General features: G+C 33.0%; 2 protein-coding genes across 3 annotated transcripts in view; one reads left to right on the top strand and one right to left on the bottom strand.

Moving 5' to 3' along the window:
• Positions 1–12,381, top strand: part of LOC111504217 (potassium/sodium hyperpolarization-activated cyclic nucleotide-gated channel 1) — a 30,224-nt gene extending 17,843 nt beyond the window's left edge. Inside the window, exon 4 of the transcript XR_012465356.1 lies at positions 12,042–12,381. The gene's annotated coding sequence lies outside the window, so the exon portion shown is untranslated. The remainder of the gene's footprint in view (positions 1–12,041) is intronic.
• On the bottom strand, positions 1,608–25,651 carry LOC111504207 (angiomotin-like 2b). 2 transcript variants are annotated; one of them, XM_074174793.1, is made up of 13 exons: positions 25,598–25,651; positions 25,480–25,545; positions 23,651–23,746; positions 23,351–23,599; positions 21,631–21,777; positions 18,297–18,790; positions 17,686–17,956; positions 13,786–13,931; positions 13,333–13,676; positions 9,329–9,463; positions 9,087–9,271; positions 8,306–8,493; positions 1,608–3,008 (listed from the first exon to the last, which is right to left on the bottom strand). In XM_074174793.1, exons 3-13 carry the CDS (start codon positions 23,718–23,720, stop codon positions 2,301–2,303), a joined length of 2,937 nt encoding a protein of 978 aa, XP_074030894.1. In that variant the 5' UTR covers positions 23,721–23,746; positions 25,480–25,545; positions 25,598–25,651; the 3' UTR covers positions 1,608–2,300. The 2 variants fall into 2 exon arrangements, with proteins under 2 accessions (XP_074030894.1, XP_074030895.1); XM_074174794.1 differs by lacking the exon at positions 21,631–21,777 and having other exon boundaries at positions 25,480–25,628.
• Between the last annotated feature and the right edge of the window lie 421 nt (positions 25,652–26,072).

A 26,072-nucleotide genomic window follows, 5' to 3' on the forward strand; every position in this document is an offset into this window, starting at 1 on the left:
CCAAGTGGATTAGTTCGCAGCCGGTTCATTTCTTTTATTGTTTTTTTTTGGCCTTTGAGAGTGTGCACAATATCGTTTACTTCGACTATAAATTATGTGTTGATTCAAAATTTTTGCCAGTTTTAATGATACCGTTTTTATAGCTCCATATCTCAATAAATATGTATTCTACTGTAACGTGGTATATACTGATCGATAAAGAATGTTGTACTCAATACTTTGATGCCGTTCATTTTTAGTCTATTACTATATTATGTCGTTAGAGATTTTCGGTAGATTTTGTTCTACGACAGAACTTTTTAATAAACCTAATATGTGCAATGTTCATCATCTCAAGTTTTAAAATTATTTGATTTGTTGAAAGCAATCACGTATGTTTTTAATTTTGAGCCAAAAGAATGACCACACTTACGATTTATAATCAAAATGATTGGTTCTCTGTACACGAAAATATATACAGGGTGTCCCTGGACTTCCTCTTTTCCTCTCGGGAATGTATAGATGGGGTCAAAATATCACCAGCACTTCATATAACTTTTTTTCCTAAAAGCCTTCGTTACCAAGTAACGGGCCCTCGAAGTTACAAAATGAAAAATGTTTTTCTTTGATAACTTTTCAAGTGAATATTCAAATTCATCCAAATTTTGGTAATTGACTAAACAAATGAATTCCTTCGATGAGCTTTCATGCAGGAGTCAGTTGTTTTGCTACAAAGTCAGGAACGGACTACCCCCGATGGTCCACACCCCAAAACTTTGAAATGACAGATATTTTTCAATATTTTTCAACAAATTAAGGTTATTTGGACAATTTTATGAATAACAGTACTCGTGTGGAAAGTCGATCGGAGCAACGAGTCTTGATAAAAATGTAGTTTCACTCGACGACATCAAACCCACTCGTCCACCATTATTTGAAATGAATAATTATCAAAGCACCCTGTATAGTTTTGCAAAAAAATTATGGGATCTAAGAATATTTTATTTACCCCCGCCGTTTCAACACCGTGTCTGCTCAACAAGATCTCACTAGCTCTTTCACATTACTAATTGGTAGTAATCCCACATTATCATAAGCGAGATATGACGGTTCAATGAAGATTTATTTGGATCCTTCCTCACCGGTCGCATTTTCTGGTTCCAAAGCTCAATGACAGTGGCGGCGCAAGACCTAAATTTAATGTGGGCGTGGTACATTTCGCGAGGCTCTCTGATATGCAAGAAAAGGGTTTATAATATAAAAAAAAATTCTCGCATATAGTCAGTGGGCATACTTGAAGACTATAAATCAAATCATCTAAAAGAACAATTGGTTCAGGCCAGTCTCAACTTACCTACACTGTAGGTTAATGAACTGACACCTATCAGAAAACAACTACTCCCCTGGCTAATACCACGAAGGGCGTTGGATTATATCCGACAGGTGTCAGTGCAGGATTCTTCAGCATATGCTGTTGGTGATACAACTGCTGCAATAGATTTTCAATTATTGCAACCGTTGAATACTCACCCAAGTGTTCATATAAAACCAGACGATTCAATCTAATGAAGCTGATGTATAATAAAGTAACTGTGGTCCCCTACAATAAAAACACAATTAAAACAAACTTTTAATAAAAACATTTTATTGTCTGAAATTGTACATAGTGATAACACAAAGTGTAGACTAGAGAACGCTAAAAGACTTTATTCGATTGTATAAAAAATTGTATATTGCCTAAAATTAAATTACTTGGGTCCGATATAACAAGGCACTTCAATTGTCAATATAAATGGCTGTTTCTTCTTGTATCGAATAAGAAGCATGGTTCTATGAAATTTAGCAACAAAAATTCATAGAAATATCTTGATAGAAACATTTTTGGCACAGCAACATGTTCATTATTTTGAAATTATTCGGAAAAATACAAGATCAAAAGTTTACGAAATACTTTGAAAAGAAAACTAAATATAGGGTGTAACCAAATTCGACTGAAGAGTGAACATTGTAAAGTAACGTTCTGATCAACCCGTGTCAGTTTTTAAAATAAATTAAATAATAGTACAGTAATACACCACAATTCAATATTGAAGAAAACAATTTTGACTAAAATAAGCATAAGTTAAGATGCACTGAAGAAGAAACAATCAACTTTATGTTCAGGTTAAAAATTGCTCCAGTACGAAATATTTTACTTCAATAAAAAATGTGAGACTCATTTAAAAGTTATGCGAGAACATCAAGTTATCCCGTTCCTTCTTCAATCACCGAATTCGTTTCATTCTTCGTTTTCTGATTCGTGAAATTCTTCATCGCCAGTGTCAAAACTGTATCCTATATTTATTCGACGAGTCGTTCAAGGACTTGCTATCTCTTCCCAAGGAAGAGCCTCTTCGCAAAGAATTACTACCGTATAACCGAACCTTTGAATGAGGAGGTAGAGAGTTGGCCGAATTGTCGCTCAGAGTCGAGCCGGAGTCCCTCTCGCCTGCAGAACCGCTTCTAGCTCTGGCGGACGGTTTGCGCAACGAAGCGCTTGAGCCTCCGCTTTCTGACAACCTACCGTATTCGCCCAATTTTCTAGGAGGAGGGATCAGCGATCTAGCTGGAGACGCCCTTCTGCTGCTCGAATTCGAACTGAGCGATTCGCCCCCGTCGGATTTCTTTTCATTGTCGGGGAGGCGGTTGTAATCGCCCATGCGTCTGGGCAGGCCAGAGCGTATCGAAGACCTGGGGGGCCTTGGAAGAGAGCTCGGTGCGGGGCAGTGGTTGGCGGGACTGCTCGAAACAGGTTGAGAATGATTGTTGTCGTTATTTTCTTGCATCCGTTGCTGTTGAGATGTGCGGCCCTGCTTTTCAAGTAATAACATGTCCCCCGACTCGTGGCGAGAGGGAGGAATTAAAAAGGTACCCGATTCGAACAATGTCCCCGTGTTTGAAGTCACACCTGCCAATAGTGGCTTGGGTATTTTTCCTTTTCTCTGCGCAGTGACTGGATTAGCGAATCCTGGAAAACAGCAAAGACCCCGCTGAAATAAGGAAGAGAAATCCAGTGTTGGGAGATGTCCAGGACCTGAGTGAAAGACGGGTTAGTCACACGGCAACGCCACACCAAAGGGGCTACGCCATGCTGGGAGAGGGGTGGGGGTAATAAGGTAAGTAATGGGTGAGTTCAAAACTACAAAATGGAAATGAAAATAAACGGCATATTTCTGATTTGAATAATTTTAGTTGTTGGATACAAAATACGTTGTATATATATGCACACATGAAAGGACAGAAAATCAAAAGCTGACAGCTGACAATCAGGGGTGTTATGAAGCTCCGCAACCATAACCGAAACTATCGGATATCCGAAATAAAAATATACCCATAACCGTAACCGGTACAAACATTTCGGATAGTTTCGAATAAGGGCGGAGTCCAAATAAAACATGTTACGACAGGTTTTCGATTCACCGCTCGCGCGCCGCCTGAATCTGGCATAGTTTGTTTGTTATTTCTAGTTATAACATAATCTCATAACATAACCTCATCCAGAACTGTTGGAATATGAACTGAATTGCAAGAGTTTGACTGTCACGCGTAATTTTGTATTTCTCAAGTTTATTAAAGTTCTACTTCAACTTTGGTGTTTCACTACGATCCACAGTTTCAAGTATAGTGTATAAAAATAACTTGTCGTTTTTGTATTTAGGAGTAGATACTCATTTCAATGAAGTGGAGAAAAAGTCATGAAAAATAAGAAATTAAACTTTCTATGTTCTTTACCACTTTTATTTGTAACTATCGTTACTGCAGTTATGTCCTATATGGACTTTTTCAAAATAAATAAATTTTATTGTATATATTGTATATTGTATTGTATATAAATAATGTTATTGCATTAGTTTGAAAATGTTTTAAAATTTATTGTATTAGTTTGAAACTGCAGTAACGATATGTCGTTACTGCAGTTTAATCCTCTATGGACATTTTCTTACTACAGTTTTATTCTAAATGGATATTTTCAAACTAATACAATAAATTTTATTGTATTAGTACAATAAATTTTATTGTAGTAGTTTTAAAATGTCCATATAGGACGAAACTGCAGTAACGAAATGTCGTTATGAACATTTCTTTACTGCAATTTTATTGTGTTAGTTTGAAAATATCCATATATTAACTTTCAAACTAATACAATAAATTTTATTATATTAGTTTGAAAATGTCCATATAGGACAAAACTGTAGTAACGAAATGTCGTTATGGACATTTCGTCCAATATGGACATTTTCAAACTAATACAATACATTTTATTGTATTAGTTTTAAATACAATACAACTAATACAATCAATGTTATTGTATTAGTTTTGAAATGTCCATATAGGACGAAACTGCAGTAACGAAATGTCGTTATGGACATTTCGTTACTGTAATTTTATTGTATTAGTTTGAAAATGTCCATATAGGACAAAACTGTAGTAACGAAATGTCGTTATGGACATTTCGTTACTGCAATTTTATTGTATTAGTTTGAAAATGTCCATATAGGACAAAACTGTAGTAACGAAATGTCGTTATGGACATTTCGTCCTATATGGACATTTTCAAACTAATACAATAAATTTTATTATATTAGTTTTAAATACAATACAGCTAATACAATCAATGTTATTGTATTAGTTTTGAAATGTCCATATAGGACGAAACTGCAGTAACGAAATGTCGTTATGGACATTTCGTTACTGCAATTTTATTGTATTAGTTTGAAAATGTCCATATATTAACTTTCAAACTAATACAATACATTTTATTGTAGCAGTTTGAAAATATCCATATAGGACGAAACTGTAGTAACGAAATGTCGTTATGGACATTTCGTCCTATATGGTCATTTTCAAACTAATACAATAAATTTTATTGTATTAGTTTTAAATACAATACAACTAATAAAATAATTTTTATTGTATTAGTTTTAAAATGCCCATATAGGACGAAACTGATGTAACGAAATGTCGTTATGGACATTTTGTTACTGCAATTTTATTGTATTAGTTTGAAAATGTCCATATATTAACTTTCATACTAATACAATAAAATTTATTGTATTAGTTTGAAAGTTAATATATGGACATAAATTGCAGTAACGAAATGTCCATAACGACATTTCGTTACTGCAGTTTCGTCCTATATGGTCAATACATTTTATTGTATTGGTTTGAAAATGTCCATATATCAACTTTCAAACCAATACAATAAATGTTATTGTATTAGTTTGAAAATGTCCATGTAGATTCTGCAAAATGTAAACTTTTCACGGAAAGGAGGTGGCACTTTATTACTTCATCTCAAATCAAAACACAGTGAAAAGTACAAAGAACTTTTGTTTCTGGAACCAAATAACCAGCAAGAACCACATACACCCAAACAGCTGACAACTTTATACAAGACTGTCGAGAACGATTGTCTATAACAGAATCTTCAATAAAAAATGGTACCTGGGATGAGAGTAATGCAAAACAAAAGGAATTGGTCGAACTGCGTCAGTTTACTTGAGAATGATTTAGTAAACAGAAACTGGTCGTAACAAATAAAAATCTTAGTATAAATTAGACAAGAGTTATTTTTTCTCTATTCTATATTTAATATGAATTTCTACAAGATAAATAGGTCATCAATAGATCAAAAAACATACTATATTTATTTTACATATACATTGAGTGGGCTCAGAGTCATACATTCTTTCTAAATGAATACACACACCTTTGAATGAGGCGTCTTTTGGCGGGACTCATCTCTACAAAGACCTCACCCGGAAGGGGTAATCCAATGACCGTTACAGGTCATTTTATAATACTATCAAGTTTCGCCCGTGAGAAGAAATTTTTTTGTATGGAATAAATACATGATTCTACCAAAAAGAGTAAAAACTAGATTATTTCAAAAAATAAGAAGTTTTTTTTTGTTTATTCAAATTTGTTACACAACATGTGAGTTTTGTGTATGTGATCAGATATATTTAAATCCGTTCATGTATTTTTTGTTACTTAGTGTACTATTTTTTTTGGAAAATTAATAATCAATGAATAGACTGGTATTCCATCAACATGCAAATCTGTCCATGCTTGTGCATATATATACAAATACGTATCCATTGAAAAGTAATGTACTTTATTTTATTTCCATTTCTTTGGGAAATCTGAAGCGGATCATAGGACTTGAACACAAAATCAGTGAGTTTGCAAACACTTGTACACACTTATAAAAATAAATTTTATTGTTTCATCATGCTGCCATACAACATACAACACTCACAAATCTTAAATAAACAAAATTTCGAAATACTGGTGATTATTCAGACCAAAATAAATTAAAAAATAAAAATAAGTGAGATTCCAAATGTCAAAAGAAAGTTGATTATTTGAGGGGTACAATATCAATGTTTGATAAAACAAGATTAAATAAATATTTTTGTATAAATAAACAAATTACTATGTACATAAAAATGAAAGTAATTTGATAAGGTTAAAAATGATTTTTTGTCTACTTTACTTCAATAAAACTTTCATAGACTACTCGAAATTAAGAATGTAGTGAATGTAGGGATCTCAAATTAAACACACAAAGGTTATATACAAAACAAAACCAAACAAATATTCAACTCTAAAATAGCACTCAAAATAAAACGAAATTGAAACTGACTTACTATTTGACTGTATAAAAAACCAATAATTCAAATTTTAATTCAACTGTTCTGTACGAAATCAATATTAAAAACGATAATGAAAAATACGATACAATGGATTTTAATTGTGACTTAAATAAGAGAATTATGAAACATAAAAAATAAAATTTTTGTAACAGAACTACCAATATTGAATTTTGTTTAAAGAAAATATCCTTTATTTATCTTCGATTACTCCAGAAACATAATGGACTTATTAGGCACAAAATTATGAAAATGACAACTTTGTGAAAGAGGGTATTTGGAAATATATACTCGTGAAATAAAAAATGGATCATCAGTGTCGCGAAAATGGCAAACTTGATGCCTTTCTGAATTCAACAAATGATTGAAATGAAATCAAAAAATGTATCTGACGAGTCTTGATTTTGTTTCATCAACTCACAAATTGAAATCTACAGAAGTTTTCTCAGTTTTATACTTGATAATGGGGTCAAACCCGAAGCCGGTCCTATAAATAAAATCTACCAGTGGTATTTAGACAAAAGTGTTTTTATTCATTCAATAATAATAATAATTATTATTATTATTATTAAGGGGGTCAGTAATCCTGTGATGGCCGAAAAAAGAGGCAGATGTAAAAGACTGCAAATTATATACAAGACCAATAAATTCAAAACGATCAATGGAGTGTTTCCAAGTGAAGTTTTATCTTCGAGAAGAATCCAAATATATAATAACTGACCATTGATTTTTTTACTTTTTCTGGACCTAAAAAAGGCATTTCATAATGATTCTTCAAAATTTTTATCAAAAAATTTACTAGTTATGGGCTTTCCCGATAATGTGTTGTGTTTTTATAGAATCGTATATGGAAAATCGTAGTTTGGTGGTTGAATGTAATGGAATTACATCAGCTTCGCATAATGTGAAACTAGGTATTCCACAAGGCTCTGTTTTGGGTCCATTGTTACTCTTGATTTGAATCAGTGGCTTGCCTGAATTCGTATCAGATTGTCACATAATGAGTTATTGATGAAAATAAATTTAGTTGTTGAGGAATTCAGTAGTTAAAAAACTGATTTTCAATAAATCCAAGTCAGTATGGATGAAATAATTTCTTAGAAGGGATTTCTGTAAATTTTCTAGGAACTATTTTAGATGAGAAACTCACCTGGGGTAGTCACATACAAAAAGTGTGCAGTACTTAGTTTGGCTTATTATTCAATCAAACAGTTGAAACATTTTTTGGATAGGTTTGGTTTACTGAATGTTTATTTTGCAAATGCATGCTTCCAGTTTGAACATAACGGCTTGGGATTGTGCGAAGGAATTTTCTATAGTTTTCAATCTCTCAGAAACAACTGATAAATTTTATATTCAATCTGGGGTTTCAAGAAAGTTGTAGAACAATTTTCCAATGAAAAAGTCAGTTGTGCGTAGGACACCAGACTCCTCGATGTTTGATAATATGTGAGATATAATAATAATGCTGTGAATAACTTAAATTCACCTAAAAAGTCCATTATTTCATTTCTGTGCAATTCGGTGGAGCAAACTAATTAAAATTTGCAACTGATATTCAAAACCCAAGTACAGAACATGGCTATCTATGAGTAGCTATACAGTCAATAAAAGGTCTCTGTTTCTCCTACCTTACTAAGAAGCTGAGAATCTAGTTGGCTATCTATTTCTTTCAGTTGATTATCCAGTTTTTGTTTCGTACTGTCGTAGGTTTTATTCGATTCATATTTACTGTAGGACGGCACGTGATAAGATGAGTCACTACCGGTATATGAGTTTCCGGAACCAAAAGCTGTGGAATTTGTCAAAACACTGCTCACTAAAAGAAAAAAAAACTCTTAAGTTGTTTTCTATCTCAATAATTAATATAGATAGAAAGATAATCTGTATAGATTCTTTGTCAAATTACGAAAGAGCAGAAATATGAATTAAATATATGACATACTGAGAAATATTTCAGGCTAAGGAGCATAAAATACAATGATAAAATTTCAACTAGCAGTCAATTCAAAAGTCTACCAGAAAAGTATTCTTCTACTGAGTAATATGCCTTTGACAGAAGCATGATTTTCAATTGAATTGAAAAAAGTATAAGAAACGTTTTGGCTTTCTATTTCTTCATTTTTTGTATGAAGCTGAAAAAGTCGAAAGCCAAAACGTTTCTTTCCAGATTTTCCATTACTTCTTCATTTTTGGGAAATCACACAAAACTTCTATCTCTATCAAGTATAAAAAATGTGAAGTGGTTGCATTTTTGGTTTGTTGTAAAAGTATTCATGTTGTAAAACATGTTATGAACGATTTGAAAGGACTCTTGTATGTGGAAATTGACATAATGTACACACGAAATCAACATAGAGTGACACTTTCTATCGAATAAAAAGTAAGGTTATAAAACTAAATTCGACTCACCTAACTCTTCCCTGGAAACAGTCGATCCTAAAACATGATCAATATCCGTTCCACCGAGGCTAGGATGAGGTGTGTGATGTGGGGAACGACCCAGCATACTCGAAACGTCTTTGTCGTATGTGTGTTTCTGCAACACCCTAATCATGGCATCTCTTTCGGCTAGTTTAGATTCCAAATCTTTCAATCTACAAAGAAACGAGAGAAATAAATTTGTAAGTGATGTAAAATAACGGAAGCTTTACCTGGACTCCAAATCGGCAACCTTCTTTTGAGCTGCATGAACCTCGTCCATGTGTCGTATTTTCTCATTTCGGGCCTCCGCTATGATTTTTTCAGTCTCTTGGCTAGTTTTCTCTAGTGCTGCTATCTTGGCATCCCTAATAAATTGTAGTTATAGATTGTAGATGTTTTTCATAAAAGGGTAAAATTTTTTGAACAATTTATAATTTTTTTTCAATACCAAGTTAGTTTTCAAGGCAGCCAGAAACCCTAGAGTGAAAGTCTCCCCGATATATGCTACAGAAGAAACTTTCAAAATCATCACCTCACCAAGCTCAACATTTCTGGAAAGTTCACCTTATTTGCAGATGACACTACCATACTTTGGAATAATAAAAACACTTGTGAGTTGCACAAAATAATCTCTGCCGACTTGAAAAGAGTTGAAGATTGGCGTGATTCAAACATTTCATCATTTAACTTAACGAAAACAAATTTAATATCATTTAGATGCTCAATCAACGAATTTTTTTTGAAACAGATCACTGGAATCTAAAAATAACACTAAATTTCTAGGAGTGTTCATTGACCAGAATTTAAAATTTGTGGATCATGTTAAACAACTCACTAGAAAAGTTTCCTCTGGCTGTTATGCGGTTAGAGTGATTTATAAAGAATTGCGGTTCAACACTGCAAAGATGGCGTAGTAGACACTCATAAATTCTCAATTATGCCACGGAATACCGTTTTGGGGAGCAAGCAGTCTAACTTTATTCAAAAGTCTACTAATTTTACACAAAAGAGCAATACGGTATATAGGAAACCTTAAACCAAGAGACTCCTGTAGAACCTTCTTCAAAAAACATAATATTCTAACGGTAACTGCATTATTTATACTGGAATCTGTGTGTTTAATAAATAAGCATAAATATATTACATTTTGCTGCATCCTCTTTGCATTATAACACCTGAAACAGCAGACACACTCTGAAACTCACGGTGCCAACTAAAAACATCACTAGAGACTCCATATTTTACAACGGTGGAAAAATGTACAATCATTTGCCTATGGATATAAGATCTGCCAATATAAATGACTTCCAATTCAGGAAGTTAGTCAAACAATTTTTATCTGATAGACCCTATTATTTGGATGAATATTTTAACGATAGCTTTTAACTGACTTACTCATATTTTTTATCTGTATTTATTGAGGAGCTCTTAAGTTGTTACTTTTTATGTCTACTCTTTTATAAAATTGACTTTTACTCTTTTATATATACATATCTTTTATATCCTCCATTTTAACATAGTTTGTACCCATGCATTTGTTATGTATTGCATTTCTTTAAGTATTTACTACCCAAGCTTTGTCTACAAGATTGTCCTATGATAAAAAGGAGGTCCTTCATCACCTGACAATTCGTTAGTTAGAGAAGCCACAGATTATGCTGTAGACGACCCCTCCCGATATAGAAGGCCCCGACACTCTGTCGAATGAGGCCCTCATGTCCCCCGTTAACGGATGAATAACTTTTTCATCCATTCCACCCCAGCCAGGTAGGGGTATCCCGTAAAGGGCAGCACTGATGTCTAAGGACTTCATGCCGTCACCAACTCAGTCATGAACCCATTGGTCCCTCTCAAGACCAACAATCAGCCAAAAGGGTTCGTCCAAACCTGGACGAAATCACGATGACATTCTGACCTGACAATTACAGACCTATATCTATTATACCCATCTTGGAAAAAATAATAGAGATCATAGTTAAAGAACGTCTGATGAGCTTTATGAATAAATATAGTATTCTCCACAAACATCAATATGGCTTCATGGAAAACAGATCCACAACTGATGCAGTTATGGAAATAATACAAAATGCAATAAACAATGTGAAACGTGGCGAACACACCTCTTTAACGTTGTGGGATCTGAGCAAAGCATTTGATTGTGTTAATCACAATCTCCTTATCAGAAACCTTGAGTACTATCTTTAAATTTCTTTACATCCTATCTCTCTTCAAGGAAACAAGCAGTTTGTTTGGATAGTACTCTGTTAGATACAAAAATTGAGTCTCATGGCATCCCTCAGGGGTCTGTTCTGGGACCTACATTATTTGTTATCTACATAAATGACATTTTCGACTATATGCTTCCCAAAACAATAATTTGCTTTGCAGACGATACGACAATGCTAAATGAAAGTTCCGATATTGACGTTATATCAAAAGTAAACCAAGAACTGGAAGAAAGGGCGAAAAAATGGTTCTCACGAAACAAGTTGAAGCTAAATAGGGATAAAACCCAAAATATTGTTATATCATCAAATAATCGCTTAACAAATAACAATCATGTTAAACTTCTTGGCAAAACTGTCGATGATTCACTCAAATGGGAAAACCACATTGAAATGTTGTGTAAAAAACTATCCAGCCAACTTTATCTACTTCGTAGGCTGAGGAAAGTTCTGAGCACCCAAACACTATTAAACTCCTATCATTCACTATTCCACACTCACCTAACATATGGTGTACTCCTATGGGGTAGATCTTCCTATGCTCTCAGAGCATTCCGTATGCAAAAAAAAGCTCTCAGGATTATAGCAGGTGTCCCACTTAATGAACACTGCCAACCACTTTTTGTAAAATTCACAATCATGCCATTGCCTTGTATTTTCATCTACCACACACTGCTTCAGATTCACAAGAATAAAAATGAATATTTTTCCCATTCAGACTACCACAATTACACTACCAGAAATGCACAAAAACTGATACAACCACCGGTCAAGTTAGAAATGTCAGTGCGTAATTCGCTGGATATCAAACTCTACAATGTTTTGCCTTCTGATCTAGTATTGTTGTACATGAATGTATTCAAGAGGAGGGTGAAAAAATATCTTATAAAAAACTGTTTTTATAATTTAAAAGATTATATGAACTGTACATATACAGAATGATTTTAATATTTTCATGTTTTAGATGTTGTGCTGAACCATCACAAATTTTACTGTCTTTTTTATTTATACATAACTTTGTACATTGTATCATTGTTTCCTGACTTGTCATAAATGTAATTTACATATAACATGATCAAATAAATCTATCTATCTAATAAAGCATATTATTATTATAAAAAAAAAAACTCTAATTTTTTCAACTTCCGAGCAGCGCGACCGTAATATTAGGAATGGATCAACTCGACATACTAAGTCTAGTTCAAATTAATTCCTGTAGGAGTTTTCTTACTCGAATTAAGGTTGGCAATGGCACAGAGGATGTTTATCTATAATATCGACCGAATCATGAAACGTCTGGCGACAGTTGGAACTTGACTTCCGCTAGACAGATTTTCCGAAATAAAAATCTATTTACACCTCATTTTCTGTTAACACATTTTCGGTAATCATGGAAGGGCCTCACTAATCATTTTTTTGATATTTTCAATTTGTTGTGGAATTTGCCGCGGTGGTAGTGCGCCCGACTCATGATCGGAAGGCCGTGGGTTCGATTCCCGCCCCGGCCAGATATTTTTCTCGAGAAAATTTATCTGGTTGAATCTGGGATGATTTTGCAACCTTGTTAGGAAGCACACGTTAAAAGGTAAGACCTCGTTAGTCCTTAGCTCGCACAAGTTTCTCAACTTCTGAGAGTTGTCGTTCGTATGGGGGCGACAGCTGATTAACGGAAAAACAGATTTTTAAAACAGAAAATCAGATTTATATTTTTTCGACATTTCATTCGGAAATGTCAACTTCGAAGGTTAGATTAGGTCGGCATTTATAAGAGATCGTATAAATTCTGAGTTGAAACTTGGAATTTCTAAATTACACCATAGAAAATGAGGTTAAAATCGATTCTCCACCTCTCAAACTCGGTTCCAACTGTCGAGAAATGCTCGTCCAAGTCAAACTAGATACCTAGAAGGAAGATGAAAGAAGACATGCGCCATCTGTTTGTGAATAGGACAACAATGAAAACTGCCAAACATCTTCAACTATTCTAAAAATCCCTGATTGACTCTTACTTTGGTATGCTAGCGGCATCAATAGCTGCTTGTCTCAGAGTACTCTCCTCCAAAAACCTCTGTTCCCACTTGGAACACTCTCCTTCTAAAGTCATGATTCTTTCGTCTCTTTCCCTCAGTCTCCGCTTCAGTTCCGATGCAGATTCGTTTCCGGAGCCATTAGGCGAGTCCCATCCTCCACCTATCACTTCACCTTGGGTTGTTTTTGTCCGTTGAAGCTCCCTCTCCAACTGGAATCGTAGTTTCCTTTCCGTCTGTTCGCGACGATCGCTGGCCATTTGCATTGAAGATAATGCTCGTTGCAGTTGGGATACCCGCTCTACGTACACCTGTTTTTTACGACACTGAAACAAAGATCATAAACAAAGTTCTAAAAACTGAGTGAGAAATGGTTATTTGGAAAAATTAGGTGACTGAGTTTGAATAGTCAAATATTTCGATTGGATTTCTTACTTCTTCTTCTAGACGAACAACATTTCCCTGAGCATTTGTCAGAGCGGTGTCTAAAATGTCAATATGGGTCCTTTGTTCTTGTAGAGTAGCACGCTGGGCAGCCAGTTCAATCTCTTGTCTCTCCTTTGCAGCAGATAACTCCTTATCTATGAAAAAAGAAAAACAATGCAAATATTTCATTTTCAAGTCTGATTCAGAGAGTCAGAACACTGGAACTAAAGCAAATAAATATGGTTTAAAAAACTAAAAAACACGATTTTAAAGAACATCGAACTAAAAAATTAAAAATATTTTTTTTTGATAAGCTTAAAACAATAACGAACGAAGCGACGGGCGCTTGACATACAAAAAATATGACACAAAGCGCCCACGCTTTAAAAAAAATATTTTTTAACTTTTTAGTTCGATGTTCTTTAAAAGCGTGTTTTTTAGGTTTTTAAATTATATTTATTTTTTAATTTTAGTTTCGTATGCTATAAAAGTGTGTTTTTTAGTCTTTTTAAATTATATTTATTTTATCTAAACTTTGGGATCAATCAGTCTTATATTGTTTAGAAAAATGACCAAGCAATAATGTCGATATATCAAGGAGGTTAAATACAGCGCCATCTGCCCGCGAATAGTCTGTTATAAAAATTGATGGCATTTTACAATGGAGAATTTTTTAATAATACTGGAGTTTTTTTCCCAACACCAAATCGTTATTTTTAACACCTCGACACGTGTTTCTTGTGATCACGAAGTGATTGATATCAGCAAGGAAAATCTACAATGACAGCAATGTTAGAGATTATTCAAAAAATCATAGATGCCATTGATAATCAAGAGGACTCTCAGATATTAAGCTGTGACTTGAGTAAAGCTTTCGATACTGTTGACCATGAAATACTGTTAGAGAAATTATCATATTATGGAGTAAGAGGAATTTCGTATGAACTGCTTCAGTCATACCTGTCAAATCGTTTTCAATCGACATGGTGGAAAAATTCACTATCTCAGACAATTCCGGTAACTCAAGGAGTGCCCCAAGGTTCTATTTTAGGGCCAATTCTGTTTATCATCTACACAAACGATCTTATCGAAAATATCAAGGTTTATGCATCAAGTGCATATGCAGATGATACAACTTTTCTAGTTAAAGACAAAGATGAAGGTGACATAAGACAACAGACAGAGCAAGTTCTAGCCGAAGCAGATATTTGGTTTACGGCAAATATACTCCTGCTAAACAAAGAAAAAAACTCTAAGGCTAATGATGTCAAGCAAAAACAATACAGAGGAAAAATCACTAAAATTCCTTGGAATACATCTGGACTCAAAACTAAATTGGAAGGTACAAATAAGCAAAACGAGTAAGAAGCTTAATTCAGCAATATATTGTATAAGGAGAATGAAAACAATTTCAACACATGGAGCGGCTAAAATAACCTATTTTTCAAACTTTCACAGCATAGCAACTTACGGAATCCTTTTGTGGGGCACAAGTTCTGATTCAAACAAAATATTTGTTCAGCAAAAAAAAGCCATCAGAATTCTATGCGGACTTGCATATAGAGATAGCTGCAAAGAGGCTTTTCGTCAACATAGAATCCTCACCATTTCCAGTGCATATATATATACATAGTTGTCTAAAATATGTTCACGCAAATCCAGAGATGTTCTCAAAAAATGTACTCAATCATTCCTATGATACCAGAAATAAAGATTTACTGCAAGTTCCTCTTCATCGATTGAAGAAAACGGCAAGGATGCGATTATTGGGGCGCAAAATTATATAATAAAATTCCAGACTTTGCAAAAAAGAAACACTCGAATGAATTCTCCATCTGGCTGAAAAATATCCTAATAGAAAAATGTTTCTATTCAATAGAAGATTTTATAAATGAATAATACATGTACTACATCTCTTGTAGGTTTACATGTGCATGATAATTTTGTATATATTTATTTTATTTTGATCTGTGCATCTCTGTGTATATGTATTATAATTTTAATACCAAGGAAATAACGACGTTGTAATGTTTCATTTACAATGAATAAATTGATTGATTGATCATCTTCAAAGAGGAAGATTAAGATTGAGTTTTAATCTTCCTCTTTGAAGATGATCACTTGGTGATTGAGGTGTTAAAAAATAACGATTTGGTGTTGGGAAAAAACTCCAGTAATATTCATCACTACACCAAAGGTTCCAAACAGTGCATCATAAGTATGAGAATTTTTGAAATGGTCTCTCTTATACGAAGGGACCCTCAGAACATTAGCATGGCGAGTATCCCGACAGTGAATGCTCAAGTTTGTTATGTACAAGTCAATGTTCCTATGCACAAAAACAATACATTTCATTATATTTATTGTGGGTGCAGTCAAGCATAACAAAAATATTGGTTTTAATATATCTAAAACGAACTTATTTGCTTCAAATGTTCCATTAGCAATTTACAAGTTGACATCTTTGTTGCGAATAAACCATCAACTAAATTTCTGCGACTAATTATTGACAGTGATTTGAAAATTGAAGACCATATCAGGGGTCTCAAATCAAAGTTGTCGTCTGAGTCTTACGCTGTAAGGCTGACATCTTGTGAGTTAGGATTTGCTGCTGCCAAAGTTACAATCACTCTATCATAGAATCTCACCTACGATATGAAATCCCTTTCTGGGGTGCATGTACTGTGACAACATTGCAATCAATTTTAGTTATACAGAAAGAAGCTGTATGTTTTCTGTGTAAAGCAAAGCCAAGAGATTCTTGCAGATCACTGTTTAAGGAAAAGAAAATCTTCACTGTAATATCAAGTTTTATTATTGAAACTATAAGTCTCATAGTAAAACATCAAAATCGGTTTTTAATTGACGCAAACGCCACCCGCCAAAAAAAACTTTAATCTGCTCATTCCAAAATATTTCCTTGTTGAACTCTTTTTTTTCTGCCCTTTTTTGTCGTATATACATATGTTCAGAATCTATTTGAAAATTCTATTCAACACACTAGCAACGTATATTATTTTATAGTATATAGTTTCACCTGACCAAGTAGGGCTAGCTAATATGTGTAATTTTGTTTTTTCAATTATTTTAACCAAGCTTTGTCAATGAGAAATAAATTTTCAGACAATAAAGCATATTTTGACTTTGACTAACCGTTCTCTTTTAAAAGTTGCCCTACAACTCTCTTGGTACCCCAGATTGAATATCACTCTGAGCAGTCAACAAACTTTCTCTTTAGAAAATTGATCTACAACTTTCTTGATACCTCAGATTGAATTTTAATCTTATCAGTCGTTTCTCAGAGATGAAAACTGTAGAAAATTCCCTCGTAATTCCCCAAGCCATTATGTTCAAACTGATGTGGGAGTACGCATTTGCAAAATAAACATTCAGTAAACCAAACCTATCCAAAAAATATTTCAACTGTTTAATTGAATAATAAGCCAAACTAAGTTTACTGCACACTTTTTGTATGTGACTACCCCAGGTGGGTTTCTCATCTAAAATAGTACCTAGAAAATTGATCTAAGTCAGTATTGATTTCATCAATACTGACTTAGATTTATTTAAAATCAGTTTGTTACGTTGACACAACTACTGAATTTGTCAATAACTAAATTTACTTCCATTGATTATAGGATAAAGAAAATACTTTTGTAAGAATATATGTATAAATAAATAAACAAAAGTATTTTCATTGATAACTCATTTCTCGTTTTTCCCAGAAACAGTGATTGTAGTATCGTCAGCATACATAATTATGCGACAGTCTGATATGAATCAAGCCAGTCATTGATAAAAATCAAGAATAACAATGGACCAAGAGCAGATCCTTGAGTTACCTTTCGGCCAGATAGCCGTGACTTCAACACAATTAATTTCCAGTTAATACAGACCAACACTACTTACTTTGAGAAATGAGTTGTTTAATCAGCCCCTCCCTCTTGCCGAGTTCCCTTCGCAGATTTTCGGGTACGCTGTAGTCTGGAACGGGAGATCTCGAAAGCATCTGCGTCGATAACAAGTCAACTTGCTCTCGGAGAGCTTTGTTCAGTTCTTGATATCTAGCACAGTCCGATTGCAATCGAGCTCTAGCTGCACGTTCAAGCCGTTCTCTTCTGTCACAGGATTGGACTAAATCCTCGTGGCCTTTGTGAACTTTGAGAATTTCTTGTTCAAGCTAAAAAAAATTGATCGAGAAGTAGCTTACTATTTCTAAATTATTATTTTTGTAACAGATCTCGTATTACCCAAAGGGAGGTAAATCTGTATATTCAATCACTTTATGAAATAGTAAATAACTAATCAGACTTTAATCGTTCCTACTGTATTTATTCTGTATGTTGTATTGTGAAAAATGTCATGCTTTTAATAAGAGATTTCTTGTTCCACGAGTCTATGTGAAACATAACAGTATGAAATAATACACAACACACTAGTAGGATAAATACACAATTTCACCACTAAATCAAAACAATATATATCAAACCCCAAAGTTTCAATAGAAAACAAAATCTCACCTTCTGCGTTCTCTCCACTCTCTGATAGCAATTTTCCAACTCCTGTTTCAAAGCACTATTTTCCTTGATTAAAATTTCCACCATTTCAGCGGAAGGCCAGATCTCTTCTCCTTTAGATTCGTTCTCCTCCCTTCCTCTTGTTGGAGGTCTGGGCGCAGAAACGCCTCTTCTAAAGAAGGAGGCGTCACATTTGATCGAATCGACATTCGAGAGATCCGGTTGAGATTTCGAAAGAGTTAGTTTCTCCGCGTTTATCTTATTCTTATTATCGACAGCTTGAAGTAACGGGGACTTATCGGACCAGTTCGGATATTCGGGCGGTGGAGGAAAATTGTTGATGTCAAAACTGACGGGATCGAAACTGAAGAGATTCTCAATATTCTTATCTTTGGCAGTACTATTGGGGGACGGAACTTTTACTTCTTTGGCTAAGTGCTTCAAAACTGACGATTGAGATAAGTAATCGTCTGGAATTTCTGTAATCTCCTGCACACCTAAATAAAAATACATGAAAATGGTACCAGTTCAATAACTTGTTTATTTATACACGCATTGCCTATTCTTACAAAATAATTAACAAAGAAGAACTTTATTTCCAGATAGGCAAGCCTAATATAAACATAATTAATGTACTTTATTTAAATATAATATATATAAATCTAAATAAATTAGTCTATTATAACCAAATAACAGAAAATCACAAAAAAGAAAAGAAAACTATATTGCACATATTCTATATAGGATACACGTTTACATATTTACTTATATATTTATTCAAAACAAAGTCTTAGTTATTATTATATTTTAAATATAAATTAGCTTTAATTCAGTTTTTTGTTATGAATATTACCAAATCCCTCTTGAATAGACGGAGAGAAGAAGAGTTTTTTATGTTATTTGGTAGTTTATTAAAACTGTCCAGACCTTTGAAAAATAACGAGTTCATACTGCTACATGAATTTGTTCTTGGGATGTGAAAATTGGTGTTCGATCTAGTATCATGATGATGTACTTCACTATTTGTGATTAAGAGGTTTACTAAGTATGTTGGTTGCAATTTATTTATTATTTTAAATATAAATATCATAGTTTGATAATACAATCGTTGAGAGACATTAAGTATAGGTGTCATTCTATTACAGAGTAATATTATTCCCATTCCACGATTTTGTTATTTTTGGAATTGATTTAATTTATTCTGATTCAAGAGATATAAGAGAGTCCCGCAAAAATCGTAATGAGGTTTTATTATGCAATTATAGCACGTTATTTTGGCATACATTGATAATAGAGATGCCACTCTAGAAAAAAATACAGTTTCTTTGATATTTTGCTTATTATATAGTCAGCATGATCATTCAATGAAATTGTATTATCTACAATGAACCCTAGATATTTGATTTTACTCACTATTTCTACATCACTGAGGATACACTACAAAAACACACTTTTGTCTATTTTCCACTATATTTCTTTATTGTTGACCGGTTTCGGCTATTATACCATTTTCAAAACTAACTGATTACATTTAAATCCGAGTAATTTATACCTATATTATTCTAGCATAAATGATTTGATATACCTGATATATCTGATATACCTGATATCCGGTACCTGCGTTTCATATACCTGTAAAATCCGTGAACATAACAAAGCTTTCAATATAATGTAGGTTTTGGGATCTGGACTATAGGTTCAGGAGAGGACTATTGTTTAATTCAAGTTGTTCGTTGAGGACAATAGAATTGGGATCTTTCTTTGACCTGTTTATTTCCATAGATTCCAACAGATTCATCATTTTCCCTTTTTCGCATGTATGTAGGATCTTTAAATTATCTTTATCTATTTTATGTTTCGAATTTTGAAGATGTTCGTACATTAATGATTTTTTATCCGAAATGACATGTTCATGGTACCTTGTATCAAAATTCTCCCAGTTTGGCCTGTATATATGGCAGGGCATTCACAACATTCTATTCGATATATACCAGATCTCTTTCCTTTCTCTAATTTAGGTTTGGCATTAAATAATATGTTTCCTAAATTTCCGTTGGATGTGTAGGATGTTTGTAAATTGAATTTTGAGAGATAATTTTTAATATTTTCGAAGATTCTACCAAATATTCCACAAAATAAACAAGTCGTCAATCGAAGAAGTGAAATTTCTACATCAGTTTCGTTAATTTTAATTTTGACTGTGTTTCTCTCCCAATTTTATTTTGTTTATACTTTGTTGTAATGATCATCGCCTTAGTTTTAGTGATATTAAGTTTCAGTTTATTTATTCCAAGGTACAACTCAATATTTTTCAATGAATTATTCATCTTTTCAATAACGACTTGCTAGGTTTTATCGTAGGTATATATTAATGTATCATCTGCAAATTCACACATATGTACTATAACTATCAGCTAGATGTAAGGAAAAACATAAAAAGATAAGAAAGGCAAAAATAAGCTAATCAATCACAATCTTTTAAAAAGAATCCAAGGAAGAATTGGAAAGTTTTAAATCCACATTGCAAGTGTTAGCAAGTTTCAGAATTCTACCTATAAACTCATTCTGGCCATAATTGGTATGATGAAAGGGTACTTTGAAAATTTCTGTATATCTTGTTCTCTTTGTATTCACATTCAAAGTTATAAGTTCAACAAGATCCGGGGAATTATGGCTTACCATTTGGCAACATCGGTTATAGCTAATAAAGAACAATGAATCTGTTACCTGTATGAGACAAACAAAGATGACATATTTCAGAGGCGTGCTGTTCTGTTTACTTATGTTCCGAGTTCCGAGACATTTTGTGACATATGACATTTTGTGCACCTAACCTATCTTCCTCTATATAAATAAATAACAAAACAACTGTTGTTTATGTGGCTTGTGGAGGTGGTATTGAACTATAATTTGTATTTTGCCTTAATTGTTGATTTATGAAGATTATTTTCCTTTTTCAAAGTAAAATATCTAGGTAAGTATAAATTGTTTCCACTTGATATAGGCGCTGTTGCCAATATGTGAATTAGAAACTACCTTTAAAAATTAAAACCCAACATTTGAAACATCAATTTAAATACTTTTCGAAGTGAATTTGAAAAACTCATGAATTAAACTCAACTTTATTTTGTTCAAACTTGCATTTACTGTAATAACCCAAATTGAGGAACATTCCCCATTGTAAGCATCTATTGTTTATGTAAATATTAATAGATGCCTGACATATGCTGATTTTATTAATATGTATGTATTAATTTGTGTAAATACTGATGAATGTTTAAAAAACCTGTAAATTATCTATCTATTATTATCAATATCGTCTACTAATATAGTTTACCTGTACTGGAAATAGAAGGAGATGGTGAAGCAGAATTTCTTTTAGTTATTGGAGATAGTTTGGGGTCGTTGCTTAAAATGCTCGACTGATGTGTCAAGAAATTTGGAGGCGAGATATTTGATACTTCCCTTGGTCCCGAATTTCTTCCTGTAAATCATTTAATGTATGATTTATTTCAAGTACATCTATCATATTCACAAATATTGGAAATATTTTTTATGTTTAGAATCAAACTAATGAATAGAAATTTTGCAGTGAGCATAATAGTGAGTTCTTTACACAGACTTTGATGATAATAGCAATGTGGTGCGATATTAATTTTCACATGATGATGTCATCATTAGGCGAGATTCAGTATAGTGATCTGTACCAGAAGATACAGACATTTATCTGCTTTGGTGAAATTAAATAAACTAGACGAGCTAACACACAAAATGGGCCTTAAACAGATTTTGAACTTAGTTTATATCAATGCAGTTTATACAATTGGCCCAAACAAAATCAGAGAAATTCAACCAAGATAACACAACCTGAATAAAGAATCACATAATGAACTTATAGTTCTTCTATGTAAAATATGTGTATGTCAACACATCATTTTGAGATTACAATTAGCATCTTTTAAAAGATAGAACGACAATCCACATTCTCAACTTCATCAGAAAGTATTTAAAATCATAAAGAGTATCATCAGCATAATAAATGATGAAAAGACAAATCCACATTGCAAGTATATAGAAAATTAGTGGTCCCAACACCGATCCTTGGGGAGTTTCTTTATTAGGACTTTCATCATATAATATCTCAGTTTTATTGCTTGAATAATACTATGAGAGATAAGCTGTTCAACTATTCAATATTTTCGAGTCTTCTGACAATTTATTACAAAAAAAGCTTTTTATTTTCTCCTTCTCCATTTTAAGGGTGCTAATGACGGTTCTGAACCTCCCCCACCACTCATCCTTGACCTTGAATAACGGAACACGGCCTTGAGCTATGTGCCAGTCATTTGACCTTGAATATTATAAACGACCTTGAGCTATGATCACGTCATACAACCTTGAACATGAAGTTTGACCTTGAGGTTGGACTTTCCCTCGCCATCGAGTCGGAGTGGGGTTTATAAGAAATTTGGGGCTAATGTTTCAGTCCATCAAAGCGTTCAGTCTGTAATAGGTGCCAGCGTCAGCGGTGAGAGGATGCACGAGGATCCCCTGAAAGTCATTTCGAGATTGATACATTCACATTCTGCCATTCACCTAGCGGTTGGCATTTTATACATGCTCGCTGAGCAGACGGTTGCCGTGATTCATTCAGTCAGAACGAGGATTCAGTGGTGCCAAGGATGTATTGCAGTGCTGCTTTTGACACTTTGAGCTGTGTGCACGTCATATGACCATGAAGGACCTAAACGACCTTGAAGTATGAGCACGTCATATTAACTATCTATCTATTGTACTGAGCACCGCAAAAATCCATGCATATTTTTTTTGTTTTCATCATTCATTTCCAATTATGGCCACAGTAGAATCATAATATAAATGAAATTATGTTACAATCAGATAATTTCTGAAAAGGAATATTTATTACAACAAACTGATGAATCTGATGTTGAGGAATGAGAACCGTTATCTCATTTTCACTCTTTATGAATTATAAAACTTGACTATGCAAAAATTACAAAGTAACTGAATCCAATTGAGCGTTTTAATATTATTACCTGTCCATGGTTCATCTCCAGCACTATGAATGATCAGCGTGTTATAAGATGAAGAAGAAACATCTAAAGAACTACGATTCGATGGCAAGCTATCTCTCAATGAACTCCGTTTAGAGTCACTCAAGTTTTCTTGACCCTGTGGTTCTTGTCTGGGTGTATGCCTAATAACATATTTTTCTTCATTTGACAAATTTTCATTAGAAGTTGACACATCAGTTTCACTACCGCTCAGACTTTGACGAAAATTTCCTGAAAAAAAAAAAAAGTTTAGCTATGACGACAAAGAGGATTATTGCTTACCTTGACTCAATTTGAAAGGTCTGTATCTGTTGTTAGACTGCATTTTTTCACAACTTTCATAAAACTGCATTCGACTACCATATTTTACAAGCTAACCTGTAAAAATATAATATTTTTCAAAGATACGAAAATATTATTCAGCATGTTCATTTAAAAGCTCCCATAATATTTCATTGGCAAAACATAATATGCAAAATTCACAATTATGTGAACAGTAGGTACCAAAATAAACAATTCATCATAATTTTCCGGCAGATGTTAAGGGTTCCAACAAGAAAATTAATCACTATGAATCTGACTTCAATTCCAATTTTAACGAGTATTTATGTTCAACATGGTTGTCTAGATGCTGTTCCTTGAATTTCCAATGACACATTTTATATTAAACCAACAAATATATTCTTAGATGGAAAGAAATCTACAAAAATATAACATAATTATTACAAATTGAGTTACGATGTATACAGGTAGACAGTTGCTTGTATATAATACTAAAATTTGGATGCGGACCATAATTGACATTCAAATAAATCAACAGTAAAACAAACATTTTCAAAAGCAAGGCTTTATTCACTTGCTCTTAAAAGAAAAAAATTAATTTTAAACAAAATCAAGACCATCAAGTTACTACATTATACAATTTATATGAGTTATTGTCAGTAGATTTACTTGTTTCAAAAAAAGAGAGATTTTTATATTATATTTCATAAAAAATAAAAGATCAAATTATGTATTGTTGTTTATCCACACAGGTAAATCTCGTAAATCAACATATTAATTTTGATTTCTTTACTATTACTGCCTCTAGCCAAAATATCTAGTTTTCTATGCAAATCTGAATTGGATAAGGAATTTATGTATATAAGAGAAAGCACTAGGCCATGAATAGATCCCTGAAGAACATCACATAGAACAACTACTCATATTGGATAATGGAAGTCCAAACTAATGAAATGCAGTATCAAATGAGTTGAAATGTGTTGTTGGAATAATCCACTGGAATGTTTTTGTCAAATTTGAGAACTCACCTATAATGGTTTTTATCTATCAAATAATTATGAAAACAAGTATACACAATACCCCTAACTACTATTTGGAATAGTACTATGTAATTATTACTATCAAAGGCTCTTCATAGTTCTCATTTATTTAAATCTAAGTCAACTTGAAATTGAGTAATAACATCTACTATTACTGATTCTCTATCAATAATCTTCAAAAGCCGTTTCGTCCATTTCAAAGTTAAATTTTCTCAGATAGTCTAGATAATTGTCTAGGGAACTATCCATGAATTAATTTAGATAATACTTAGTTATTGAAATTGGTCTGTAATTCATCATGATGTACATGGTACATTAATAATATATATTATACAATAATAATACACAATAAATATAATAATAAAGAAATGCCAAACACTATAATATTATCTTTAAAGATATTTAGAAAACATTCCCTGTGAGTGGTGTTTACACAACTTTCATGTTTTTATCAATATCCACTGTCCAGTGCATGTCCATCATACTTAAATGTTCATGGTGTGATGTAATTCAATAGTTATTCAAGGAATTTCACTGCATTCCTGGCATTCCTAAAAGCGCCCATGATATTTAGTAATTGGCTGAGTTCTGATAAATCCTCCGAGTTTAGTGCTATTAAGTTCGCTCCCAATAAAGGAGAATGAGTCGCATGAATTGCCGTACAATTCTAAATCATAGGAAAACGGAAAATTAAAATTTATCTCTTTCAACAAGAATGCAGATTGAATCTGTCAAAACTTTCACAACTGTTTTTGTTCCAAATTTCAAGTTCTCTTTGAATAAACTTACATATCTTATTTTCTAAACACACACTTCGTAAAGGCAGTAGTAATCATAATGCACAAATAAAACGAACTAAAAAAGGAAAAAGTTAAAAAATGGAAAATGTTCAAAACTAGCTCATTACACATCGTCCACACACTAAACACATCGATCACAGAATCTTATTTCTGTATTGTCAATTGTCATTTTATTTGTTCTGACGTGTTTTATTTGATCTTGATTGTGACTTGATAAGTCTATAGAGCCTTGACCATACAGATATTCAAATATATATACTTACACATTTCGAAGGTGATATCATATTTTTACCTTAAGATGTTCATAGTCATAAATTCGTCAATTCAGTTGTTCATTAAAGATTTTTATTGTTCTCTGGTTCATTCCCATATTACCATTTTTCCTTGTTGTTCCTGATATCCACAGAGAGTTAAAATATAAAAAAATTGAATTTCTTTGGGAAGAAAAATCTTTTGAAGACAAAACACTCATATTTTTAGTGCCTAAATACAATTTATTCTGTCATCTGATGCGCTGTAACTGCGACGTGTTAGTCTTAACAATTGACATTTTTACTGGATTATTACCATACAACTCATAAA

This window comes from Leptinotarsa decemlineata, unplaced genomic scaffold, assembly GCF_025532065.1.
Source record: "Leptinotarsa decemlineata unplaced genomic scaffold, Ldec_3_MD MMD2_tig00000882_RagTag_RagTag, whole genome shotgun sequence".
NCBI classification, from domain to species: Eukaryota; Metazoa; Arthropoda; class Insecta; order Coleoptera; family Chrysomelidae; genus Leptinotarsa; species Leptinotarsa decemlineata.

What these genes read in the sequence shown, in the direction of transcription:
- LOC111504207 (XM_074174793.1), bottom strand. Translation starts at nt 23,720, where the DNA reads ATGCAGTTTTATGAAAGTTGTGAAAAAATGCAGTCTAACAACAGATAC. An exon ending in TTGTTCGTCTAGAAGAAGAA is followed by an intron (nt 13,677 to 13,785) that starts GTAAGAAATCCA and finishes TCTTTGTTTCAG; the next exon opens with TGTCGTAAAAAACAGGTGTA. An exon ending in ATTCTCAGCTTCTTAGTAAG is followed by an intron (nt 3,009 to 8,305) that starts GTAGGAGAAACA and finishes TCCTTATTTCAG; the next exon opens with CGGGGTCTTTGCTGTTTTCC.